The following is a 26,047-nucleotide window of genomic DNA, read 5'->3' on the forward strand; positions in this document are numbered from 1 at the left end:
TTTATTCTCTTCTTTCATTCTAATCCTTTATTCTCATATCTTTTCATTATTTTCCTTAAAAAATGGCACTATTCTACTAGTTTGAAATAACATGCAGTAGTAGTAGCATATATAGGCCATTAGTTATAGAGTCCATTGACTTAGATGTCTTCCTTTTCTTCTAGGAAACCCAACATGTAACTAGGAGAGTTGGAAATTATTCTTCTCTTCCTTTCCCTTTAGCCATTAAAAAGCCATTACAACCTGGTCAGTGTGGCTCAGTGGTTGAGTGTCGACCCATGAACCAGGAGGGCACATGCCCAGGTTGTGGGCTAGATCCCTAGTAGGAGGCATGCATGAGGCAGCTGATTGATGATTCTTTTTCATCATTGCTATTTCTCCCTCTCCCTTCTTCTCTCTGAAATCAATAAAAACATAAAATAAAGAAAAACACCACCACTTGAGTCTAGAGGCTACTTCTATTCTTTTCTTCCCCTAGTCCCTTTTTATATATCTTTATACTAAAGCAAAACTCTTCCAGAATTAAAAATTATAGCTGATAAAACTTACTTTCTACCTGTATGGGAAAAAATTATATTCCTTTTATACATGTGTCTACCCAGAAACTCAATCTGCTCTCTGTAAGTTTAATGAAATATGGCATATATTTTTTCCTTTTATCCCACAATGACTATGCTAAAAGAACAAGAAGAACAAAAATAATTCTGCCTCATGTTTTCATAGCATTTGAATAATACTAGCCAACATTTACTGAGCACACAGCATGCCAGGCTTATATGCAGCATTGGATTCAGTCTTTACAACCCTATATGGTAGGTATTATCACTGTTTTACAAATGAGAAAATTAAGGATCCGAGAGGTTAACTTACTCTCTCAATATCAAAACTGGGTTTCAAACATGGGTTTTCCTGACTCCAGGGCCTCCTCTTAACCAGTACACACTTTTCTACTTAATCATTTACAAAACACGTCCACAGACATGCTCTAGTATAATCCTATTTTTTCCATGTATTTTGAGGATATATTGTTAAGTGAAAAACACAATGTGCAAAATAGTGTATATAGTATGTTGTATTATGTTTAAGAAGTGGGAGATAAGAACATTTATTCCCATTTGCTTGCATTTGTATGAAGAAAAGCTGGAAGAGTACCCACAATTCTAATTAAAGTGATACATTTAAGTAGTGGGGGTAAGGAGGATGAAAACAGAATTTGAAGTAAGACTTGTCAATATATATCTTCTTATATTTTAAAATTTGAAGTATGTGAAAATATTGCTTATTCAATGAATTAAATTCACATTACAAAATTTAAAAAGATAAATGATCAACCTGGATGCATGAAGAGAATGGAATAGGAAGGAGAAGAGTAGATGTGGAGGGCCAATTTAGAGGCTATTGTGGAAATCCATGGAGGGATGATGATTCTAGAGTGGTGGCAATGGAGACAAGTGGATAGGTTTTAGACCATTGAGGAGGTGAAATGGAGAGGGCTGGGTTAATACTGGGAGGGGACTGATGAATGAGAAGGAAGAGTCAAAAGATGACTCCAGGTTTCTGGCCCACACCTGTAGAGGAATTTACTGAGTTGGGGGAAGAGGAGGAGGCTCAGTTTGTGGAAATGATGATATGTTTGGACTTGTTGAGATGGTGCCAGACCCATAGAGAGTGTTTAATGAAAGTCTGTTGAATGAACGAGTGAATAAAATGCTTTAGCGATATCAGAGTGGAGATGTGAAGAAGGCAGGTGGATTTTTGGGTCTGGAGTTTCATGGGAAAGTATCGGCTGGGAATTCAAATTTTGGGATTATCAGCCAACAGAGGTTTCTGAAGCACTGGTAATGGGTGAAAACAACTAGGGAATATAGAGTTAGGAGAAAAGTGGGGTTGGGACCCAGCCTTGAGGAATTCCAAAACATGAAGGCCACATAGTGAAGGATAAGGTAGCAAAGAAGACTGGGCAACAGACAGAGGGTTGAAAACCTGGGAGAGTGCGGCGATACTGAACCAAGGAAAACGTTTAAAAAAGGAGGCGGTGAGTGCAGAGCTATCGAGTGTGAAGATGGAGAAATGTCTGCCGAAGCTAGAGCAGTTGTCAGTGATCCCAACAAAATCTGTCTAGGCCTCTGGGGGTGGACAGTGGCTTGCAGTGGATTGAGGACCACTTATTTCAGAGAATGCCCCACCGTCTTCTCAGTCATCTGGTTTGAAAACCTATGAGCTTCTTCATCTCCTCCGTTGTCTTTGTCCTTTTCCCTCATCCTTGCTAAACCATTTCCAAGTTATGTCCATTCTGTTTCAACAGTATCTTTTGCTCCTGTCATCTTTTCTCCACTCATACTGTCACTTCATTAATTCAGGTCCAGACAGCTCTCATGCCAGTAAATTCCACAAACACCTGCTCTGTGCTGTGCTGCTCTGCTCTGCCGTGTGTAGGGCATTGCCCCCTCTTTTCTCACTGCCTTTCTCAGATGCTTTGTATCACAGCCCTGTTCCTCTCTTATTGGATCAACTCAAGTTGCAGCCTTATTTGCCATTTCCTTTCTGTAAAATGGGGTTCTGAAGGCAGGAAGTCAGCTCTGTGTTTTGAGTATCTGTCAGGTAGTGGGTTGAGTGCAAGCCTACATACATGTTCTCATGAGATAGGCATTCTTTCCCCCTTTCTTACATGCAAGGCAGCGAAAACTCGGAGAGGCTGTGTTTTTCAGAGTACTTTAGCTGGTAAAAAGGATGGAGCTGGAATTCAGACCTAACCTGCCTGATGCAGACTTGAAGTTGTTTTCATTTTATCTTGGTGTTGAATATCGTCTAGCCACAGTGTGGAGGTGGTACTTCTCTGTGCAGCCTGAGATAAAGAAACGTGGGAAACCATGCCACAGATGTTTAGAGTGAAGAGTGATTCAAAAAAGGCTGGGTAGTCTTTTTCAGAGAGAAGATAAATCAAGAATTAACAGAAACGAGAGAAAAACAACACAAGATTTGAATTAGCTAAAATAGAGGTGGCCTTGCCCTGACTGGTTTGACTCAGTGAATAGAGCGTTGGCCTGTGGACTGAGGGGTCCCGGGTTCGATTCTGGTCAAGGGCATGTACCTTGGTTGTGGGCACATCCCTGGTGGGAGGTGTGTGGGAGGCGGCTGACCGATGTTTCTCTCTAATCGATGTTTCTAGCTCTCTATCTGTCTCCCTTCCTCTCTGTAAAAAAAATCAATAAAACATATTAAAAAAATAAATAAGATAGAGGTGGCCTTTTAGAGTTAGTTGCTTGGAATGATGGGGTGGAAGCCAGATTATTGGGAGGAGAAGGAGAAGGAAGTAGGTGGGTAGTAAATCAAAGCAGCTGAGGTAGACGATGTGTTTAATAAATTTGGGGTGAAAAGGGATGAGCACTATGGAGGACTGAATGGACCATAGTCATCCCTTGATATCCAAGGGGGATTAGTTCCAGGACCCAAGGGATACCAAAATCCACGGATGCTCAAGTCCCTTATGTAAAATGGCATATTATTTGTGTATAACCGATGCAGTCCTCCTATACTTTGTCACCTTTAGATTACTTATAATACCTAATACAATGTAAATGCTATGTAAATAGTTGTTATACTGTATTTTTAGGGAATAATGATGGGAAAAAAGTCTGTACATGTTCAGTACAGACACAGCCATCACAGGCCTCACTAATAGTACACATAAGCAACAACTACCTTTTTTTAGAATATTATTTTTGATCCTCAGTTGGTTGAGGGCTGACAGTACAATATGTACACACAGTATACACATATGCATCCATCCATACATTTATATCTATAGGTGGAACAGAATAAAAGTTAGAAAGAGAGAGACAGAGAGGAAGAGAAAAAATTGAGAAGTCAGTGCCTAGAGGTAGGAAGAAGCATAGGCCCAAAGCCAGTGCTCTTTAACTATACCATTGTAGAGGGAAAGTTGGGGTTCTATTGAATAAAGGAAACTTCTGCTTGAAATAGTGGGGATCTTCAACCTGAAGACACACGCCAATCTCAAGTTCTAATAGAAGCTCAGGCCCAAACACTTGTTCTGGAAGGTAGAGATGAAAGGGCTTTGAGGTCATAATCACAATGCAGATCTGTACTGCAACTTGCTCCCAACCCCAGCCTCTGCTCGCTGCTCCTCTCCCCTGCTTTCTTTTTCTTCATTGCACTTATAATTATCTGGCTTGTTTTCAAACTTTGGGTTATAATCCATTATTGGGTCATGAAATCAATGTAGTGTATTAAGACCAGCATTTAAAAAATCTGAAGTAGGCCCTGGCTGGTATGGCTCAGCTGATTGGGCATCGGTCAGTGCACCAAGAGCTTGCTGGTTCAATTCCAGATCAGGGCACATGCCCGGGGTGCCAGGTTGCCAGATTGCCAGCTCAATCCCTGATAAGGGGCATGCAGGAGGCAGTGTAGAGATGCTTCACTCTCATATTAATGTTTCCTTCTCCCTTCCTCTCTCCAAAAAAATAAAATAAATATTTTTAAAAATCTGAAGTATAATAGCATACAGTAGAAGAGAGTGAATTGCAAGTTACAATGGTAAGTATGGTATTGTGAAACTTTTGTTTCAATCTCATATATAAATATATGCATATCTATATTCTTATACCTACATATATGTATACACATATATGTATGCTTTCATTTCTTATTTATGTACATACATAGAAGTATTTGTACTGAGTGACTATGAAAATATATTTTTTATTATGAGAAATATTTATTCTTATTGTCAGAAAGTTTTGCAAAACCCTGTTGTATATTATGCATTTAAAAAAAATCTTCAACTTAAGACATGAAAACCATGCTCATTTCGTTTGCATTTAGCACAGTCCTAGGAAACAGAACTGGTATCTGAGATAATGTAGACATGAATCATGATGATTTTGTTAGGCCAAACTGGAAGCACATTATTAAGATGAAATATATCAAGTATAAGTCAAGTCCTTGTACAAACAGTGTAAAATCTTTGTAACTGAATGAGGAGGGCTGCTCTGATGGCAGTATGTGGGATAAAGAACTACAGCAATCAATCCTAAATACAAAGCCGTAGGTCTCCATACCTCTCAAAAGAAAATCATGGATGGTAGCCCAGGACTCTGTATGTTCCCAAAGCTTCTTGGTGATTCCTATAATCTGACAGCTTTGGGAGCCACCGAATGAGGCTGGAGATTCACCTACTGTGAGGGAGGAGGTCTCATGGGGGAGGTATTTTAATGTGCAAACATTTTTGAAGCCTAACACTCCAAACACCACTGTATTTCAGAACAATTCTACCCAATTTCTTTTACCCCCTAAATTATTATTATATAGCAACAAAATTCAAGAGAAGTCATTTAATTAAGAACCATTTCCTATCATTTCTATGCAGTCAGAATAGAAGATAGGCAGTAGAGGTAATTTGCTCTCTAATCCCTCTCTCTATAGATTATAACTCCCTAATACTCTTTTTTTTCTCCAAACCCCTACTTTAATGGAACTCCTAATGTGAGTTACATACATTCCTCAATTATATAATACTTTGGTATATAATACCTTTGTCTGTGAGATTTACTGTATTTTAGCATTTGTATGCATTTTAAAGTTAAATTCTTAAGGCTTGATAGACACCTCACTTTCTAATTAACAGTGAGCATAAAATGTTAGTGTGACAAATATTAACCATGCATAATAAGGAATATTCATAATCAATGTAGGTTGCCTCCCCCACCTCTCCCTCAAAGGTAAGATTTATGCTATACAAGACTTGGGAGAATGAATGTATAATTTGTACATCACTTCCCTGAATACCAGTATTACTTTATACTAGTATAGTAATTATGGGATTTTAAATGCCAGTGAGTTCTGTTCCCTTTGTGTGAATTTATGAATGTAATAAAACACTTTCAGAAAGCTAATCAAATAAAACAATCTACTATTTAATTATCAGCTTTTTACAGATTTTGTGAACCAGATAATCTTTGTTGCCAAAATCACTTAAGTGACTTAGGAATCACAGAATCCTCTTAAATCTTTTATTTTGTTTTTAGAATTAAAGTGGCGTTACTATGATTATTTTGACACTTTATATGCTCATTGTAAAGAAAATATGCTGTTATTATAAAGTACAAAGAAAAAATTTTAAAGTATTCAAATCTCTACAACTCAGATAAAATTGCTATTAATATTTTGGTAGATATTCTTCTAGACATCTCATGATACTGCCCCCCTGTCAGACAAACACCTAGTTTTGCATAAAAAGATTAATATATGAAACTATTATATGTATTTTTTGTGCTAAACATTGTTTCCTATCCACTTTTTTTTTGTTTTCATATCAATAAATAGATATGTAGACCATAGATTACATGCCATACATATATATGAAGTCTCACAACTGGGTAGCAACTGAGGTAAAAATAAAACTGGCTTATTTTTCTCCTTTTTCAAAAATAAATCCCAAACTATTAGAGAAATTAAGAAAACAATCCCATTTGAAATTTCATCAAAAAGAATAAAATACCTAGGACTAAATTTAACCAAGGAAATAAAATACTCTGAAAACTATAAGACATTGATTAAAGAAATTGAAGAAGAGAGAAATAAATGGACTTGAAGAATTAAGATTGTTAAAATGTCTATACTACCCAAAGCAATCTACAGATTTAATGCAATTCCTATTAAAATATTAATGGCATTTTTCACAGAACTAGAGCAAATAATTCTAAAATTGAATGAAACTACAAAGACCCCAAATAGTCACAGCAATTTTAAAAAGAAGAATCAAGTTGGAGGAATCATCCTCCCTGATTTCAAACTATGCTACAAAGTGACAGTAATCAAAACAATATGGTACTGGCACCAAAACAGACACACAGATAGAAACAGAATGGAGAGCCCAGAAATAAACCCACACTTATATGGTCAATTAATCTACAACAAAGAAGACAAGACTATACAATGGGGAAAAGACAGTCTCTTCAGTAAATGGTGTTGGGAAAACTGGACAGATACATGCAAAAAATAAAATAAAATAAATAAACCTAGACTACTTTCTTTCTTTCTTCTTTTTAAAAAAAATATTTTATTGATTTTTTACAGAGAAGAAGGGAGAGGGATAGAGCGTTAGAAACATCGATGAGAGAGAAACATTGATCAGCTGCCTCCTGCACACCTCCTACTGGGGATGTGCTCACAACCAAGGTACATGCCCTTGACCGGAATCAAACCTGGGACCTTTCAGTCCACAGGCTGATGCTCTAGCCACTGAGCAAAACCGGTTAGGGCTACTTTCTTTCAACAGATAGAAAAATAAACTCAAAATGGATTAAAGACTTAAATATAAGGCCTGAAACCATAAAACCTCTAAACGAAAACATAGGCAGTAAACTCTTTGACATCAGTCTTAGCAGTATTTTTTGGCTATATCTCCTTAGGCAAAGGCAACAAAAGAAAAATAAACAAATGGGACTACATCAAACTAAAAAGTTTTTGCACAGTGAAGGAAACCATCAACAGGACAAAAAGGCAACAACTGAAGGCAGAAGATATTTGCAAATGATATCTAATCAGAGGTTAATATCCATAATATATAAAGAACTCATATAAAAATAATAATAAAGAACTCATACAACTCAACATCAAAAAATAATCCCATTGCCCTAGCTGGTTTGGCTCAGTGGATAGAGCTCAGCTTGTGGATTGAAGAGTCCTGGGTTTGATTCCCGGTCAGGCCACATGCCAGGTTGCGGGCTCAATCCCCAGTGTGGAATGTGCAGGAGGCAGCCGTAGTCAATGATTCCCTCTCATTATTGATGTTTCTATCTCTCTCTCCCTCTCCCATTCTGAAATCAATAAAAAATAATAACCCCATTAATAAATGGGCAAAAGAGGAGCTCCAGTCGCGCAATCGGTTAGCGCGCGGTACTTATAAATGGGCAAAAGAACTGAATAGACATTTCTCCAAAGAAGACATACAGATGGCCAACAGACAAATGAAAAGATGCTCAACATCACTAATCATCAGGAAAATGCAAATCCAAACCACAATGAGATATCATTTCACAATAGTCAAAATGGCTATTATCAAAAAGACAATAAATAATAAGCATTGGCAAGGAAGTAAAGAAAAGTGAACCCTCATGCACTTTTGGTGGGATTATAAACTAGCGTAGCCACTAGTGACAGGAAACAGTGTGGTGATTCCTCAAAAAATTAAAAATAGAACTACCATATGAAACAAGAATTGCACTTTTGGGTATTTATCTGAAAAACAAAACAAAACAATAATTTGAAAAGACATATGCTCTCCTATGTTCACCTCAGAATTGCTTGCAACAGCCAAGTTACGTATATATAAATATACATATATGTGTGTGTGTGTGTGTATACATACAGTTGTGAGAGTTCATGAATATACAGTCTTTTACTACTAATTCAATGACTCATCCTATATAAATAAAAGGCTAATATGCAAATCGACCAAACAGTGGAACAACTGGTTGCTATGACACGCACTGACCACCAGGGGGGCAGATGCTCAATGCAGGAGCTGCCCCCTGGTGGCCAGTGTGCTTCCACAGGGGGAGCGCCGCTCAGCCAGAAGCTGGGCTCAAAGCTGGTGAGCACAGCGGCAGTGGCGGCAGCACTAAGGACCCCTCAGGGGATGTCTGCTTGCTGGCTTAGGCCCACTCCCCTGTGAGAGGGCACAGGCCGGGCTGAGGGACCCCCCTCCCCCCCCCCCAACTCCAGTGCACAAATGTCAGGCTTCTAGTCTTCTTACAATAAACTAGATGCCTGGTGCACGAAATTCATGCACTGGGGGAGGGGGGTTTTTCCTCAGCCCAGCCTGCACCCTCTCCAATCTAGGACCCCTCAGGGGATGTCTGACTGCCAGTTTAGGCCCGATCCCACAGGAGATCTCACAATCCAGGACTGCTGGCTCCCAACCGTTTGCCTGCCTGCCTGCCTGATTGCCCCTAACCACTTCTGCCTGCCAGCCTGATCACTCCCTAACCACTCCCTGCCTGATCGCCCCCAACTGCCCTCCCTGCCGGCCTGGTCACCCCTAACTGCCCTCCCCTGCTGGTCTGGTTCCCCCCAACTGCCCTCCCCTGCCAGCTCGGTCACCCCTAACTGCCCTTCCCTGCTGGCCCGGTTGCCCCTAACTACCCTCCCCTGCCGGCCTGATTGTCCCTAACTACCCTCCCCTGCTGGCCTGGTCACCTCTAACTACCCTCCCCTGCCGGCCTGATCGCCCACAACTGCCCTCCCCTGCCGGCCGTCTTGTGGCTGTGGGCGCTGCCATCTTTGAGGGCATGGCAGCCAATTAGCATATTCCCTCCTTATTGGCTGTGGGTGCCGCCATCTTTGAGGGTGTGGCAGTCAATTAGCATATTCTCTCCTTATTGGCTGTGGGCGCCACCATCTTTGCAGCCTGCTGCTCAGTCGTTTGGTTGTCCCTCACTAACCCCCTGCCGGCCTGGTCGCCTCATGCAGCCTGCTGTTCAGTCATTTGGTCGTCCCTCACTAACCCCCCTGCCGGCCTGGTCACCCCATGCAGCCTGTTCGGTCGTTCGTTTGATTATGATGGTCGCTTAGGCTTTTATATATATAGATTTCCTTATATATTCGAATCTATTTCTGGGATCTATCCTGTTCTATTGATCTATCTGTCTGTTTTTGAATGATTTTTATTGAGATTTTATTTCTGTGGTTTTACACTATTTATAGAATAAATATTTTTTCATTTTAATTCATTTTCAGGTTTTCTATTTTTTCATATTTACTTGATCAACTTAAAAATCATTTGGTCAAGTTAACAAAAGTCCTGCTTTTCAACCAAGTTGTATAATTTTAGATTCATTGAGAGGAAATTGGCACTTTTATAATACTGGGTTTTCTTATTTTAAAAAAGTCGTGCCTCCGCCCCCCCCCATTCAAGCATTCTCTCAGGTTTTTTGGTAGCATTTTATGTTTGCTTATTTAGGCCATGGCCATTTTGATAGATTTTGCTGTGAATGGAATGATTTCCTTCTATAATATTTGTAAATTGTTAATTAAAAAACTACTGACTTTTGTTTATTTATTTCCAGACAATTTAATGAACACTTTTTTTTTTCTAATCATCTTTTGGTTGATTTTAGCTAACAAAAGTCTCACCAAGTGGTACCCAGGAAGCAAATGAAGTAAATATAACTTCCTTACTGAAGGGCATGACTTGAGACGATTAGAGAGTGGGGCATAAAATAGGAGAGTTAATGGAATTTAATTTGTACATTTAGGAAAGACCAAATATGGGCCAATCTTACATCATTGAAATGTAATATGTCAGACTAAGTAATATGTCAGACTAAGTATATTAGAATGAATAAGCATGCTGTCCTTGTTAGATTATTTAATATTCTTAGATGTCTTTGGTACTCAAAGAATCTCTCAGGGTTAATTAACTTTGTGAATTCTGTATCATTTATGTGAACTGCAGAAAGGCTGGATTTAATTAAGTCTGTAGATACTGGTTCCTGTTTGAGTAAGTGAAGGATGGAAAGGAAAACTGGAGTTACCAGGTTGTGATTTCTAGGCTTGCTCATTTTTTTTGATATAACCTCACAAATGAAATATAACTTAATTTCTTGTTGTGCTTAATCCTACTTCCTCTTTCCAAAATGCGCCTAACTTCCCACCATCCCTAGGTAAGTAGGTGAAAGATGGTCTGGTCGGATAATGCCATCTTGTGGCTACCTGGGGAACTGTATAAATTAATCTCTTCCTGGTGAACCTCCAGTCTGGATTGGTATCCTGGAAGCCAGATTCAGGCTTGGGAACAAGCAGTTTTTGCCTGAAGCAACAGGCAAAGAGAGAAGATAAGATAAGTCTACATCCTGACAAAGGCTGCCTTGTGGAAGCTGGGAAATAAGGAAGGAGCCAGAAAGGCTATATCCCCAGGAGTTGATAGACAGCAAGGACCAGGTCCAAAGAGAGACGTCTGCAAAGGAGTTCCAACTGGAGAGAGAGAGCTTCAGAACCAAAGCAAAGAAAGGGAACCTTTTCTTTTTCTTCTCCCTTACTGGACTGTCTGCATTCAGTCTTTGGGCAGAGATCAGCTTAATCGTGGATTTCCAGTCATTTCTAACACCTTTCTTCAGGGGTTTCCTCATTTACTCTTTTAAAAAATATATTTTCTTAAAATTTTCCCCATTGTTTAAAACTCAGGTAATATCAGATAGTTCCACAGAAGGCACAGTCTACTTCACATTTTCCTTCTCTTGCTCTCTCTTTCCTCTTTCCCCTCTCACTGCTACCTCCTTTCCCTTTCCCCCTTCCTTTTCAGCTCTTATTCTCACACTCCAGGAAAACCTCTCTCTTTCCCATCATCCTATTTGAGAGCCAAGACATAATCTTAATTACCGCTGATAAACCTAGGGATAATGCCTGTGGGTCAGCTTTACCAAGGAAAAGGGGAGGCAGAGGTTGTGAAATGAAGAACGGATGCTACTAACACCTGGATCCTTGGAAGGGATGAGGCGTTCCTTCAACATCACCACCAGGCTCAGGCCTCCCGTTCAACCCTCCATGGTTTCCCCACGTGCTATGGGCCTGCTTCCAAGATTTTATTCACTGCTGTATCCCCGACCTTTAAAATAGCACCTGGCATATAGAAGGAGCTCTATGAATATTTATTGAAGGAATGGATAAGCCAGTCTGTTTCATTTCTTTTTACTATATATTTCAATTTTGCCCTGTAAGTGTTGCAATGATGCTCATTTTCATTCTGAGAGGATGAGTTTTGACTTTTGTAGGAGAGTTTAAACTTATGTAACATGTGAGGATATTTCTAGCACAAATATAATTATTTTTAAAATTTCAACCTACCAACTGACAGACATTCCGAAAATAACCTGTTGGGAAGTTGGGGGACTCTATCTTTTATATACATAAATGAAGTGAAAAAGCAAACCAGCAAAATGACCAGCTTTCACCTGTCTTGACTTCTTAAGTGCTCTTTGCATCTTTCCCAAAATAGAAGCCAAGACTGTTAAATACAGCGGAGAAAACAAATCCAGAAAGATGAACATGATTAAGCATTTGGCAAATGTCTCACTCTATATGTTTTCTGTTTGCTGATAAATCCTTGATAATAGAGACAGATAAATATATTTATTCTCTGTGTAGAATTAAGCCCAGAAAAAAATGTTGGGTTTACCTAATATTTTTCAGAATTGTGCTCTTTCTCATGAGCCTTCTCAAGAGAGGAGAGATGGGGCAGGCTGTTTTTGTTTTATAGATTGTTCCTCTGACATTACTCTTATGTGAGAATTTTCTGGGGGTAGAAGAGTGATCACTTGCTACTTTGCATCCCCAAACCTTAGGATTGTATAAAGATCTCACACATCTCTGTAATCTTAAAGAATTTCTTTCGCTACAGTGCAAAGGAGCAGTTAAAATGAGTTAAAAGCTAGCCTGAAATAAGACAGCCGAGCAGTGGGTGTAAAACATCAGAGTGTGGTAGACCTTGCTTAATTCGTGAGGATGTGTCACAACATCCTACATCAGGCTTGACATTTTGTTCCTGGCAGATTTTGTGGGAGTGGTCATGGCGGGGAGGGTGGATGTTTAATCTTTAGTTCATTGACTACATGGAGGACAAGAAGCTACAAAGTATGAAAAGGAGCATGGAGTAGCAATTACAGGCAGAGGGCTCATAGACGGAATCTTGGCAGTGCCTGTTGCTTATCTGTGGCCTGGAATAAAATAGGCAACATCTCTAACATCTCAGAGCCTTAGTTTACCTTTCTGCAAAATGCCTATCTAGAAAGGCTGTGGTGAGGAATGGAGCTGCTAGGTCTAAGGCGTAGCATCTAGCTTATGGTAGTTCCTAGTCCAGGACATGTGGTCACTGTGGTCACAGGATCTCTCTCCACTTCTTTCCTAGGTACCTCGGGATCACAAGGCCGCTCACGTACCCTGTGCGGCAGAATGGGAAATGCATGGCCAAGATGATCCTCTCCGTCTGGCTTCTCTCCGCCTCCATCACTTTACCCCCGCTCTTTGGATGGGCACAGAACGTCAACGACGACAAGGTATGCCTGATCAGCCAGGATTTCGGCTACACGATTTACTCTACCGCAGTGGCATTTTACATCCCCATGTCGGTCATGCTCTTCATGTACTACCAGATTTACAAGGCCGCCCGCAAGAGCGCCGCCAAACACAAGTTCCCCGGCTTCCCGCGCCACCCGGAGCCCGACAGCATCATCTCCCTGAACGGCATGGTGAAGCTGCAGAAGGAGGTGGAGGAGTGCGCCAACCTTTCGAGACTCCTCAAACACGAGAGGAAAAACATCTCCATCTTTAAGAGGGAGCAGAAAGCAGCCACCACCCTGGGGATCATCGTCGGGGCCTTCACCGTGTGCTGGCTGCCCTTCTTCCTCCTCTCGACCGCCAGGCCCTTCATCTGCGGCACCTCCTGCAGCTGCATCCCGCTGTGGGTGGAGAGGACATTTCTGTGGCTGGGCTATGCAAACTCTCTCATTAACCCTTTTATATATGCCTTCTTCAACCGGGACCTGCGGACCACCTATCGCAGCCTGCTCCAGTGCCAGTACCGGAATATCAACCGCAAGCTCTCGGCTGCGGGCATGCACGAGGCCCTGAAGCTGGCGGAGAGGCCCGACAGAGCCGAGTTTGTGCTGTAAGGTCATTTATCACTATTTTCCTTTGTCTCCCCAGCCCTTTTATGGAGCTTCTTTATATATATACTAGTGGCCTGGCGCATGAAATTCGTGCACATTAAAAGGGAATTAATTAGGGGAAATATTTTAATATTGCTATTTGCCCTTTCTCTATAATAGAAGTGTCAGAGATGAAAGAAAATTAGTAAAATGTATATGAAAATCTTCCTCCTGTCAGAGTCTGGGTTATGCCGCGGGACCCAGAATCAAGTCCCTGCCCATCCACATGCACCTCGAAATCGTGCGAGACCCAGACCTGGCCAACCCTACCCCCATTGGGCAAGATCCAGACCCAGCCGGCCCCACCCCCATCAAGCCCCGACGGGCAGGGGGCGCAGCTTCAGGTCCCCCGTCAAGCCCTGCAGGGCTGGGCGCACAGCCTCGGGTCCCCTGGCCAGGTGCAGGGGCGGGGCGCATGGCCTGAGGTCCTCCATCACCCCTGCAGGGCGGGGGGGCACGGCCTGAGATTCCCCGTCAAAACCCATAGGGCTGGGGGCATGGCCACAGGTCCCCCAACCTGGCGCAGGGTGGCGGGTGCGGCCTGAGGTCACCTGGCCTGGCGCAGGGGCGGGGGCATGGCCTGAGGTCCCCGGACCCGGAGCCAGGGTGGCGGGTGCAGCCTGAGGTCCTGGCCCAGAGCCAGGGCAGGGGACGCAGCCTGAGGTCCCCCATCAAGCCCCATCGGGTGAGGGGCATGGCCTGAGGTCCCCCGTCAAGCCCCACTTGGTGGGGGGTACAGCCTCAGGTCCCCCTCCCCAGCCCAGTGCCACGCAGCCACAGGTCCCTGCTGATCGCTCATTACGGCTTGTTACAGGAACCCCGCCTCTGCTGTGGACGCAGCCATCTTGTGATGGCATGATGGAGTGAGGGTTAATGTGCATATTACCTCTTTATTACATAGGATATTTGATAGTAGTACAGATATCTACCATTTCCCCCCACCCCCACCCCTATTTACCCCACCCAGATCTTTACTACCCTATTGCCCGTGTCCATGAGCTAAGCATGTAAATATATAAATTCTTCGGTTTATCTCTTCTCGTCTCCTCAACCCCACATCGAGGTATGTCAGTCTGTTCCATGCCTCCATGCTCCGGGTCTTATTTTGTTGGTCAATTCATTTTGTTCATTAGATTACACAAATAAGTGAGGTAATGTGATACTTGTCTTTCTCAGTTTGGCTTATTTCACTTAGCATAATATTTTCCAGATCCATCCATGCTGGGGCTTCTTGAAGTGTATCTCAGAAAGCTTCCTGAATCAGTAGCTAGCTTATTTTCTAAGCTAAGCAGATCAGATACGAATTCAGAATTCTATAAATTCCAGTCCTCTACCAACAGAATTCTGAAAATCGAAGATAGGAACTTAGTTGGTTTGGAAGACGAGACTGATTTGCTGATGAACTGCAATTGATATGCTTGATGACAAGGACGGTGCTGTTTCTCTTCCTGTCTCCATTAATACCATCCAAATCATGTCCTTACATCTTCAGAAATTATAACATTATCATTTTCATTGCTCTTACTCTTACATCCAGTACAATTTTTTTGATGACCTCATCCTTTACTGATGAATAAAGGAAGCAGGTTCACACAGGCTAAAAGCTAGTTTTAGGAAGTGTGGCCGGTCATAAGAATTGAGAACTGATAGCGGGTGGTTGAGTTTGTCTAGAGCAGCGGTTGCCAACCTTTCGGACCTCATGGACCACCCGTTGGCGACCGCTGGTCTAGGGGGGGCGTTAGTGACTTTGCAGGAAGCAATTGCATAGGGAGCTGGGATCTGAAAAGGATTGCAAAGGGCCAATGGTGCTAAGCAAATGGACCTTTCCCGTGTAACCCACATGTTAATGAATTTGTCACTGTAAAGAAGGTAAGAGACACTATTGTAATTAGAGTTGTCAGCAGGTCAAATGAAGATTTTGCTTTAAAGTAGAGGTAGAGGAGACATCTTCATGTTTGAGAGTTGAGGGGAAAGACACTGGAATGAGGAGATGGAAGGTGTTGGTGACAGAGATCCTGCGAGAGGAGGACGTGTTGTTCCTCACTAAACTTGGCAAGAAGGAACAGACCAGAGAACTGTGGGCCACTGGAGCTAAGAGGGACCTTCCCAGTCATCTTGTCCGTGCTCTTCATGTGACGGATGTCTCACAGTGAGCCTGTGGCACCACTAGGTGTAACCCACATCGCCTGAATCTTACTTCTATCTGCTTTTCATGTATTAGACTCTTTTGTGTGTAATGAAGGTGGCTATCTCGGGGGAGCAGCCCTGCTCAAGGTGCCCTCATGGTTTACAATAGGAACCAGAGACTCCAAACCTGGGATGCTTCCCCAGACGACTGAAAACTTCTATCTAGGAAATCATCCTGTTATCTTTCTTCACTAGAATGCAGCAGACAGAAAATCCCCTAGTCGAGATGAGGGAAACCAGACATCATAATTTCTTGTCCTGGGCACTCAAAGTTATAAGCCTATAAACATGCTAATTTCTTGAACCTGGATGTAGCTTCACAGGTATTTATTTTCCCATCTATTACATATCATCCTTTGTACATGTGAAATTATTCACAATAAAAAAGTTAAACACATTTTTTTTAAAGAATACAATTTTGAGTTCTAGAATATGACCAACCTATATCCCCAGGGATCTCTCCAGGACTCTAAGATTCTTATTGAATTGACCACTAGTGTCTGCTCACCAGATTCTAAATTCCTTCAGGGAAGGAGCTATGTCATAGTCAGATCTAGTATAGTACCTGATACATAATACATAATCAATAAAAGTAATGGTGGCTAACAATTATTGAACACCTGTCACATGCTATCCACCATTCTACCTGTAAAGTAGGTTCTTCTAGCATCCCCAGTTTTCAGAAGAATAACTGAGGCTCAGGGACACAAAGGAACTTACCAAAGGCCACATATCCTCTAACTGGTAGATATGGGATGAATCACCCCATTGCACAGGCTATTAGCTGTTATGCAACACTTTTTGTCAAATGATTTCAGTCTGCAGTCAGTGAAGAGCTGTTGAGTATTTTTGAGCTGGGGATTGTAGCCATCAGCTCTCTAAGAAGACCATTGGGAAAACCTGTTCATAAAAGTAAGCTAAATTGGGAAGATACTTTCTTAACAGAGTCTTTGTAGTTTTTCAGATGGAGAAAGTAAGGATATAATGGAGTCTTAGGGCTTGGGCTAGGACTCCGTGGTTGGCAAACTGCAGCTCGAGAGCCACATGCGGCTCTTTGGCCCCTTGAGTGTGGCTCTTCCTAAGCCTTAGGAGTACCCTAATTAAGTTAATAACAATATACCTACCTATATAGTTTAAGTTTAAAAAATTTGGCTCTCAAAAGAAATTTCAATCGTTGTACTGTTGATATTTGGCTCTGTTGACTAATGAGTTTGCCGACCACTGGGCTAGGTGATGTTAAGGTGGGAAACTGGTGAGGACTGGGCAGAGTTTATGACATAATAGCTTTGGATTGGTGGGTGTAGCTAAGCGAGGGCCTTGAAGCCAGTATTAATGAGCAAACTATTAGTCTTGATAAGTAAGCTGTATAGATTAATCAGAAGCCTTATCTTTTGGAAGCAGCTCCTTTCTGGGACAAGTAGCTGGATATTTTGCCTCCCCCCAGGATTGTTTAGTGCAGGAACAGGAAAGCCAGTTCTCAGGAGTAACATGCAGAGACCTGTGTTTGAGGAAAGTCTCTGGCAGCAGTGCGAAAGGCTGGTGGCAGAGGGTCCAGTTAAGTAGCCAGTGTAGAAACTAGGAAAAAGCAAAGGCGGTCCTAAACTAGAAAACACCATTGTGTTTGTATGCCTCCCACACAGCCAAAGAACCTGGGAATAGCAATGATTTTAGCTAATGATTCCCACATAACTCAGCCCACAAAATGCTACTTTTTCAAATGTCACACAATAGGTTTTCCAGTTTAAAATAACAGTTTCCCACATTTATTGAAGACTCACTCTCAGGCATGATGCTGAGACTCTGTGAATTATATCACTTAATCCTTAAAACGATATAAGAGATTGGTTTTCTTCATCTCTGTTCTGCAGATGACGAAACAATGTCGATTTCTCTTATCGATGTTTCTGTGTCTCTCTTCCTCTTCCTTCTTCTTTATTTAAAATAAAGAAAAGCATTTTTTAAAGAAGTATATTAAAAATTCCATAGCAGGCAGCTTTTTAATCTGTGCCAATGTGAGCATGCTCTTTTTTAAATTCTTGTTTATAATTGTGCCATGCACTGAGGAGGACATGGGAAATCCATGCTTTCTTTCCTGTCTTAGTACATATGTTTCTATTGGACAGACTGTATATAAACACACACACACACGTTTTTGTAATAAGAACAAAGGAAAGATGGAGACAGGAAAAGCTACAGGATTCAAAGGAGGGGATAATAACTCAGAGTTGACCCAACCCTTATCAGGGAAGACTTCCTGAAGGCTATGGGCTGGAGTATGTCTGTGAAGGTTGTCAAAGCATTTATAACTCAAGGAGAGTAGAAATGGCTTTCCAGGTGAAGGGGACATTTCGTGTAGAGTGGGACCTTATGCAAAGGACGGTCTGGCTGAAGGTAAGTATTAGTGTGGGGAAAGATTTGGAGATCACAGTGGAAAGCTAGAATAAAATTAAATTCTGAGGTGTCTTCCATTCCAGGCCCAAGAACTTTGGATTTTATTGTAGACAAGTGGTTCTCAACCAGGGGTAATTTTGCTCCCAGGGGACATTTGAAAATTTCTGGAGACATTTTTGGTTGTTATACCTAGATAAGGGGAATACCTACTGATATCTCTCTGGTGGGAAGATGCCAAGGATGCTGCTAACCATCCTGTAATACGCAGGCAGGCCCCCTACAAACACTTTCTCAGCCCCAAATGTCTGCAGTGCTGAAGTTGAGAAACCCTAGTGTGGACAGTAGTCATCCATTGATGGGATCTCTGCAAGCAGGAGACCGGAATCATCAAAGCAGTGAAGACTGACTCAGTGACACCATATGGGATGAATCGGAAGGTAGAGACTGACAGTAAAGCGTCTTTTCAATGGCTTGTTTTCTCTAGAAATATCCAAGGGCCTACCATGTACAAGGCCCGGTGCCAGGCATGGCAGGCAATGGAAAGATGAATATGTGACAGTTCTTGCCTCTAGAATCTCATGGTTCAGTGAGTGGATGTGGTGTGGTGGTAGATTAAAAGACTGGTGACCAGAATACCCCACCCAATCCATGCTCTGCACTGTTGGATTCACGTAAACACCGGGCAGATAACCCCAAACAACTAGTAACTAACTCTACTTGAGTCTCTGGAAGGATGAAGTGGTGTCCAATCCATAGCTCACAGCAAACGTTGTTAGAACCCTTCCTTTCCCTACCCATCTCATTAGCGCTCACACTTCTTGGGCCAGCCTAGAGACTCAGGGCTCCTCCTGCTGGTCTCTGCAGCCTTTCCTCCCTCTCTGGCTGATTGGGTTCTAAGTCTCTTTTACTTTCCCCCCTAATTCCTCCTCCTTGGCTCTATTTTTCCTCCTACATAATAGTTTTCTTTTCCTGTGTAAACAATCTATTAGCCTATGTGTTGTTACTTTAAAATATTTGCCCATTCTTCCACATTTTCTCTGTCAGCATAAGAAGAGGCTCAGGAGTCCAGCAGGCATTTGCGAATCTTCCTTGGGGTAGGGAGGGAAGAGAGGGAAAGGCATGAACACTTCACTGGTAACTTTAATTCGCTATTCTATCATCTTTGTGCCCTTTTCACAAGTATTCAAATACTGGTACTATAGAACGAAATGTGATATAAGGAGATATTTTTTCTCTCGCTTTAATTTGTTGACTTTATGGATTTTTTCGAATCACTATAAATAACACCTTTTGATGGCTTTCGTTCTTTGACACTGTTATTGTGAGTGATATTGAAAAGCAGTTTCTAAAGTCATTCCATAGAAAAGAATTTCATGAGATTGTTTTGAAGTAGCTCTTCCTTTCCGTCTCCCTTCTTCTGCTTGGTGACGTATTGTCTTTCCAAAGAGACTCTCTCATCCGGGTCAGTGGCCGTGGCTGGTCATAGTGGAGTGACCCTGGGATCCTGCAGTGAGTTCACGGCGCTGCTCCAGGGTTTGTGCTCAAGCTTTGGAGCTCAGGGTGATCCCACCAGTGATTAGAAATGGAAAACGCAGTGGGGCCCAGTGGAAACTGGGAAGAAGCACCAAGGCCCCTGACACCCTGGATAACTGTCGTGGGGCGTTGCTTTAAAGACAAAACAAACCAAAAAGTTTGCTATTTCCTGGGTATTTCCCGCCCCCCAGCCCCCACCCCCACCCCCGCCATAGTAGTGTTTTCCTCACCATTACCTAGCTGGAATTCAGCACTTTATTTTTATGAAATCCTCAGTTAGTAGTAATAATAGCTTGTTTGCGTCATGCCTTGCAGTTGCCTACATTTTAACTCGGCAAAACTCTTTAAAGTAGGAAAGGTAGGCAATTGGCCTCTCTTGCTTTCTCTAAAACGACTTTCTAATAGCTAGTAAATACCCATAGCACAAAGTAAAATCAGGCTGTGGGTACAGAAGAAAAATAAGCCTTGGGCGGGGGTGGGGGGGCGGGGGCGCGTATCTTAGACGAAAATACCCATGGTGGGAATTATGAAGGAGGTGACCATCCGGGTGGGTTTTGAATGAGAGTAAGATTTTAACAAGAAGGGATGGCAGGGGTGGAGGTGGGTTGGGGCTGTTGGAAGCAGAGGGGAGAGTATGGACTGAGGTGCACAGATGTGGATGGGGCGTGTCTTCAGTGGTGCCTGGAAGCTGGGTGGATTGGGGTCAGCATGGAGGGCCAGGTGGGCAGGATGGGAGGGTAGATGAAGGTTTTTGGTAGGAGTGAGACCAGGACTGTAGTGTAAACGGGTTCACTGTGGGAGAAGGAGGTCTTTGTCAGGAGGGCCCACACAGGAGGGTGGTGTTGAGACTAGGAAAGAGGCCAAGGATGTGTGGACATTTGGAAGTTGACTAGCAGGTGGATGGGAGGGACAGGAGATTCCGAGGTGGTCCTGTGGCTTGGGGCCTGGAGGGACAGTCCTGAGCTGCTGAGAGCTGCAGAGGAAGCGCAGTCTCCCCTCCTGAGAAGAGGCAGCGCCCCGGCTGGGCTGGGAGTACCTGTGGAGGACCAGCAGGGACACGGCCTGTGCCCAGTGCCTGCTCCAAGGTACTCCGGAGCCCGGAGCCAGGGTCTGAGCTGAAGTGTGGCCCCAGTCTTCTCCTCAGGTGCCGTTGTGTGAAGTGAGGGGCAAAGCGAGGGACGGTGTCTTGTGGAGAAACTGATCCTGTCCCTGGGAAAACCCATTTGGAGTCCTGGAAGCCAAGTGAGGGGGGCACTTTCAGTGGGACGGGGAGGCAGAGTCTGGGAGCACACTGCCGGCCCTGGAACCTCATAGACCTGGCTCTCAAGTACAAGGATATAGCTTGGTAAAGTGAGTCCTGTGAAGGTGCAGACGGAGAGGGGTGTGGATCTAGAGGGAAGGTGGCACTACACCAAGGAGGAGGCATTTCCTTGGCCATGGACTTTTCCTTGTCCACGACTCACGCCACTTCTGTGAATCTGGGAGGAAGGCAATGAGGGAGGCGAGGTGGGGTTCCTTGGTCTCTGCACGCATGGCTTACTATACCGCACCCTGCTATAGTGAGGACTTCTCATCAGTAGTCATCATTATTCCTTTCAAGATGGGCAAGCGCAGTCATATTTTGCAAGGATTTTTGCGAGTAGAGCCATTTTTGGCTACGGCTGTATTATAAAAGTGAATTTCTAAATGGGTTATCTGGGGCTGATTTGCAGCTATATTAAGGCCCTGGCAACTTAGAATAGTTAGGAAATTTATTAAAAGAGCTGCAGCACGTTTTCCCTTTAGAGATGCTCATCACCCCTTAGAAGCCACAAATGCTTCCAATTACTGAATGCTGTAAAAATTAAATCCACCCACCGCAAAAGGAAAACATTTATGGTTCTGCTAAGTCATTTTCTTGTCTTCTCTCTCTCTCTTCCCTTATAGACAAAAGTCTGACTGCTGTAGAAAAAAAAGCCATGATTCATGATCAAAAGCAAAATCATGGAGACGAACAAAACAAGGCAAGACAGAGGTGGAAACAGAACGAAAGCATGTGCTGAGACTCTGAAACGCTGCTTCCGGGTTTTCTTGGGCTGGTTCAAACGTGACAAGCAGGGCGATCTGGTGTACACGCGTATCATGAGGGAGCTGGTGACCTCTCCTTGTTTGTTCCCTGTGGATCAGTGCTACTGTGTGCAAATGAAAATAGTTCTCAGTTTAAGACAGGCAGACCAGCTCGGCAGTAAGCTCCCGAACTGAGCTGAGCTCCAGAAAGGAAACAGTTTCTGGTGCTTTACGAATGTCCAAGTCCATGCAAGTCCGAGCCTAGGCATTGCGGTGGATATTCAGGAATCCGTTCACGAGAGAGAGAGTTAATTTTGTTGTAGGACAGATGGGTGTTTTTCCAAGCTAACTGCAGTAAGCATAGTGTTGACTATGTTGCATGTCCCGTGTTAGAAAACAGAATCCCGTCATCAGCTCATACAAATGATTTCCCAGAGCAGTGTCTGTTTTAAGCTTCTGTCAAACCGTTTGGCTTTTCCGCAGGGTCCCTGTGACTTGCCCACGGCGCACTTTCTTTGTTAACTGGCTTACTGTTACGGTATAACTCAGGAACAGATCTCAGGATGGAGAGCGTCAGAAAACCCGAATAAAGCTTTTTCTTGTGCTCACACTTCCTCCGAGGGGTTCTGAGAGGTGAGGGGACTCCTTCCATGAGGACTTGTTACCTATCTGCACTGGATGTTAACCTGGGTGTTGGCACTGAACCTGAACTTTGGACTCTCATTACACGCTGGTGCCATGGGCCCAAGGCTGGCCCATAGCTGTGCTTTTTGGGCAGAAGTGACGAAATAATGGGGTTTCCGTGAAAGGTTGTGATGCATCTGGAAATGGAGCATCGATATGTTAATTCTCGTTGAGCTGCCTTGTGTTAAAACTGGATTGTGTGAGTCGGGGGTCACCTGGGACACTCACTATTGGTAAAGGCTCCAATTTGTTTTGTGTTCTCTGTATCTTAAATCGAATGTGTGCCTGGCCGATTCTGTTTTCCTCCCTACAGTGGTAAGCATTATGGGCAGACAGCAGAACAGAAAAGGTCCCTTTGTGGGGAGTCTGTTTTTGTAATGGAACTGTAATATTAGGTGCGAAGGAGATAGGAAGACAGTAGATCAGAAGAGTCCCTCGAAGGAGAAGAAATAAATATAGACCTTCATTTGGTAAAAGAGAACTGCAAGAGAATATTATTTTCCTACCATAAATGTAGCTGTTTCCTCCCAGAATAATGTGGAATTCCAGCGTGGATTATGGATTTCTTCCAACTCTCATTGACATTGCTTCTTGCCAGACACAGGGAAGGGCCTGCCTTTCCTGAAAGGGGAGGTGGGGCCTGTCCTTTCAGACCAAGCTGTACAAATTCCTGAGCCGCACATTTGCTCAAGTGACTGTATATACTTATATTCATAATTTAAATGATTAATTCCGGTCAGGTAAATGTTAAATTTGAAAATGTTTTATTACGTTACATCAAATAAAGTTTATTTGTAGCTGTAATAAAGCCACTTAAGTAATGATTTTTAATTGAAGGTCTGATGTCATAAATGTTGCTCTGTGTCAAACAGCAGACGGGCAAGCTTCCTATATTTGCTAAATCCTCACAGGTAATTAAGTCAGTTCTGTGGTTAATTGCATTTCACTGTGAGGATTCATCCATTTGGTAAGTTTTTTTTTTTAAGTGATTGTTCATTTCTAGATTTGATTAATGAACGTTTATTGGGCTTTTGCTACCTTCAGCACTGTGGACGGGGAGGGCACAGAGATGCGTGAAGCAGATAGGAGTCAGGCATTTCTCAGGTTGTCACATGTTGTATAGTAAGTTCCATAGCAGGTTGCAGAGAGTGACATGTTTTTCCTGCCCATGAGACAGCATTCTGGTTAATTGGATTGATTTAGGTCTTCAAGTGTGTTTGCTTCATGTGTTTAATTAGTTATTAAGCAGGGCTCTTTATCCTGCCTGACTTGAACACCTGATGATGGAACTCTCTGCTTCATTCTGGTGACAGGGGCTGGCACTGTCCACTCTGCTTTCTGTGGGTGGCAGCCAAATGAAAGGTGGAAACAGAGAATGAGAAAAATGTCAAACAGTTTATACTATTTCACCCATGGCCTAGGTTTTGCCAAAGGCGCTGCTTTCGTTTTCACTAAGCATTGGGAAGAATCACTGAAATAAACATGTTACATATATGTTATGACTGTTCAGCAAGCATGATTGTTATGACTAATGTCTGTCTCACTCTCGGGTGTCAGCTGTCATCTTCTGGAAAGACCGAGTATTGGGAAACCACGCTTGGGAAGTAGAAGACCTGTAAGAGAGAACTTCAGGACGGTTGCCTTACTCTCTAGTTTTATTTTGTAAATATTAAACAGGAAGCACTCACAGAGTTCCTAGGTTTCCTGAAACTCTCGTAATTCTTAAAGCATTTACCATGGTGTCATGTGCTTGAGATGCTTGTATATGGTTTTGATGATTATATTTTCATGCAATTTTATTAGCTTCATTGTTTGCAGGGATGAGATCAACAATAAGAATAGAAAATGCAGGCAGCTTTTCAAATCGTTTATGCTAATATAATAATTGTCTGAATTGCCATCTGTAGATAGTGGGACTTTCCTGTCAGCATTTTGATTGTCAAGTGAGTTCACAATTTAATGGATATAAATGTTTACAAGTCCTGCATTTTAAACAGGCCACGCCCCTTCCCATCTCAGGACCTTCATACATGCTTTCCCTTCCTATTCTCAGTTATTTCTTTAATGTTTGTCTTCATCACTGTTTTGTAATTCTTCAGGGGCAGGGACCATGTCTGTGCTCCTCACCAGTATGCCCAGCACCTAGCACCATGCTTGGAACATATACACTGAGTGGCCAGATTATTATGACCAACTGACGTTTGTAGGCAAATTAGCTATAATTTTGTGCTGAAGTTGCTCGAGGGCCAGACCATTATAAATAGGGAAGCAGGTTGTTTACCACGACAGTAGAAGTGATTTTTTTCTGAAGATATGGGTAAACAATGCGATTTAACAGCCTTTGAACTTGGGATATATATATATATATATATATATATATATACACACACACACACACACACACAGTATAGTAGGCATATAATAACTATTTTTAATAGGAAGGGAGGAAGGAAAAAAAGGAGGGAAGGAAGGAAGGACAGGAAAGGAGGAATGAGTTGACCTGACACCCTTTTTACAATTTCCAGGGAGGAACTTGAGACTGGAGTGATCAGGTGACATGCGCAGTGAGTGGGAGAGAGGAGCTGGGATTAAGCGCTCCTGTGTGCACCTAGGGCAGGCCTTCCCCTCCACGGTGCTGCTGCTTTTGCACGAGTTTCTCATATCAAGAGAGCAACCCTTTCGTAATTTTCTGCACCAGTGGAGCCGAGCCATGTATGTGTTATGGCCCATATGTTGAAACTTGTTTATCTACAGCTAGCCAGATGGTCCCTAGCAGCACACACAGAAGCCACTTGGGAACGTTCAGAGGGTCAGCGCGTTTTGAAAGCCCTGGGAGTGATGCGGATTGTGATGTCATCCCTTACTTACAGCAAGCGCTGTGAGTCAAGAAAGGGAGACCTTGTTAGAGAATATGTGTGAAACATGCAGACCTTGGGCGCCAACTCGGGATCTAGTTCCTGAGACAGAGGCTTCTTTAATTGGATCTTTCTTGAAACTTGCTTGTCTGCACTTTCTCTGGAGAAGGAAAGTAATTTCTTAAAGTACTTTGCTTCTCAAGTTCCTGCTGGCTAAATGAAAATCAAAAAAGAACCCTGCTTAGGCAGAGCAAGCAGCAGAGATACGATGTGACCATCAGTAAAAATGTAAAAGCGATATTTACTGTCTCATTGAGGCAGAAAATGAGAGAGGCTGACCACTATCAGAAACAGACTTGCAGGTAAAAGTTACGTTGGGTATTGGGCATTTTTAGTAAAAGCTGAGTTTCAGGAATTAAGACATCTTGTGACAAGTATCACATGATCTCACTCATATGTAGAATCTAATGAACAAAATAAACTGTTGAAGAAAATAGATCCAGAGATACAGAAACATGGAACAGACTGTTGAATCTCAGAGGGAAGGCAGGGGTGGGTGGGTGAGTGAGAAGAGATCAACCAAGGAACTTCTGTGCATATATGCATAACCCATGGACACGGATAATA

The 26,047-nt window shown here is 42.7% G+C and overlaps 1 protein-coding gene across 1 annotated transcript in view; it reads left to right on the top strand.

Moving 5' to 3' along the window:
* LOC102422303 (5-hydroxytryptamine receptor 7-like) overlaps nucleotides 1–22,651 on the top strand; it is a 31,503-nt gene extending 8,852 nt beyond the window's left edge. The window contains exons 2-3 of the mRNA XM_023760513.1: nucleotides 12,926–13,684; nucleotides 21,762–22,651. Of these exons, the coding sequence (XP_023616281.1) occupies nucleotides 12,926–13,684; nucleotides 21,762–21,804 (802 nt within the window). The 3' untranslated portion in view covers nucleotides 21,805–22,651. The remainder of the gene's footprint in view (nucleotides 1–12,925; nucleotides 13,685–21,761) is intronic.
* The last annotated feature ends 3,396 nt before the right edge of the window (nucleotides 22,652–26,047 follow it).

This window comes from Myotis lucifugus, unplaced genomic scaffold (genome assembly GCF_000147115.1).
Source record: "Myotis lucifugus unplaced genomic scaffold, Myoluc2.0 scaffold_184, whole genome shotgun sequence".
Lineage (NCBI taxonomy): Eukaryota > Metazoa > Chordata > Mammalia > Chiroptera > Vespertilionidae > Myotis > Myotis lucifugus.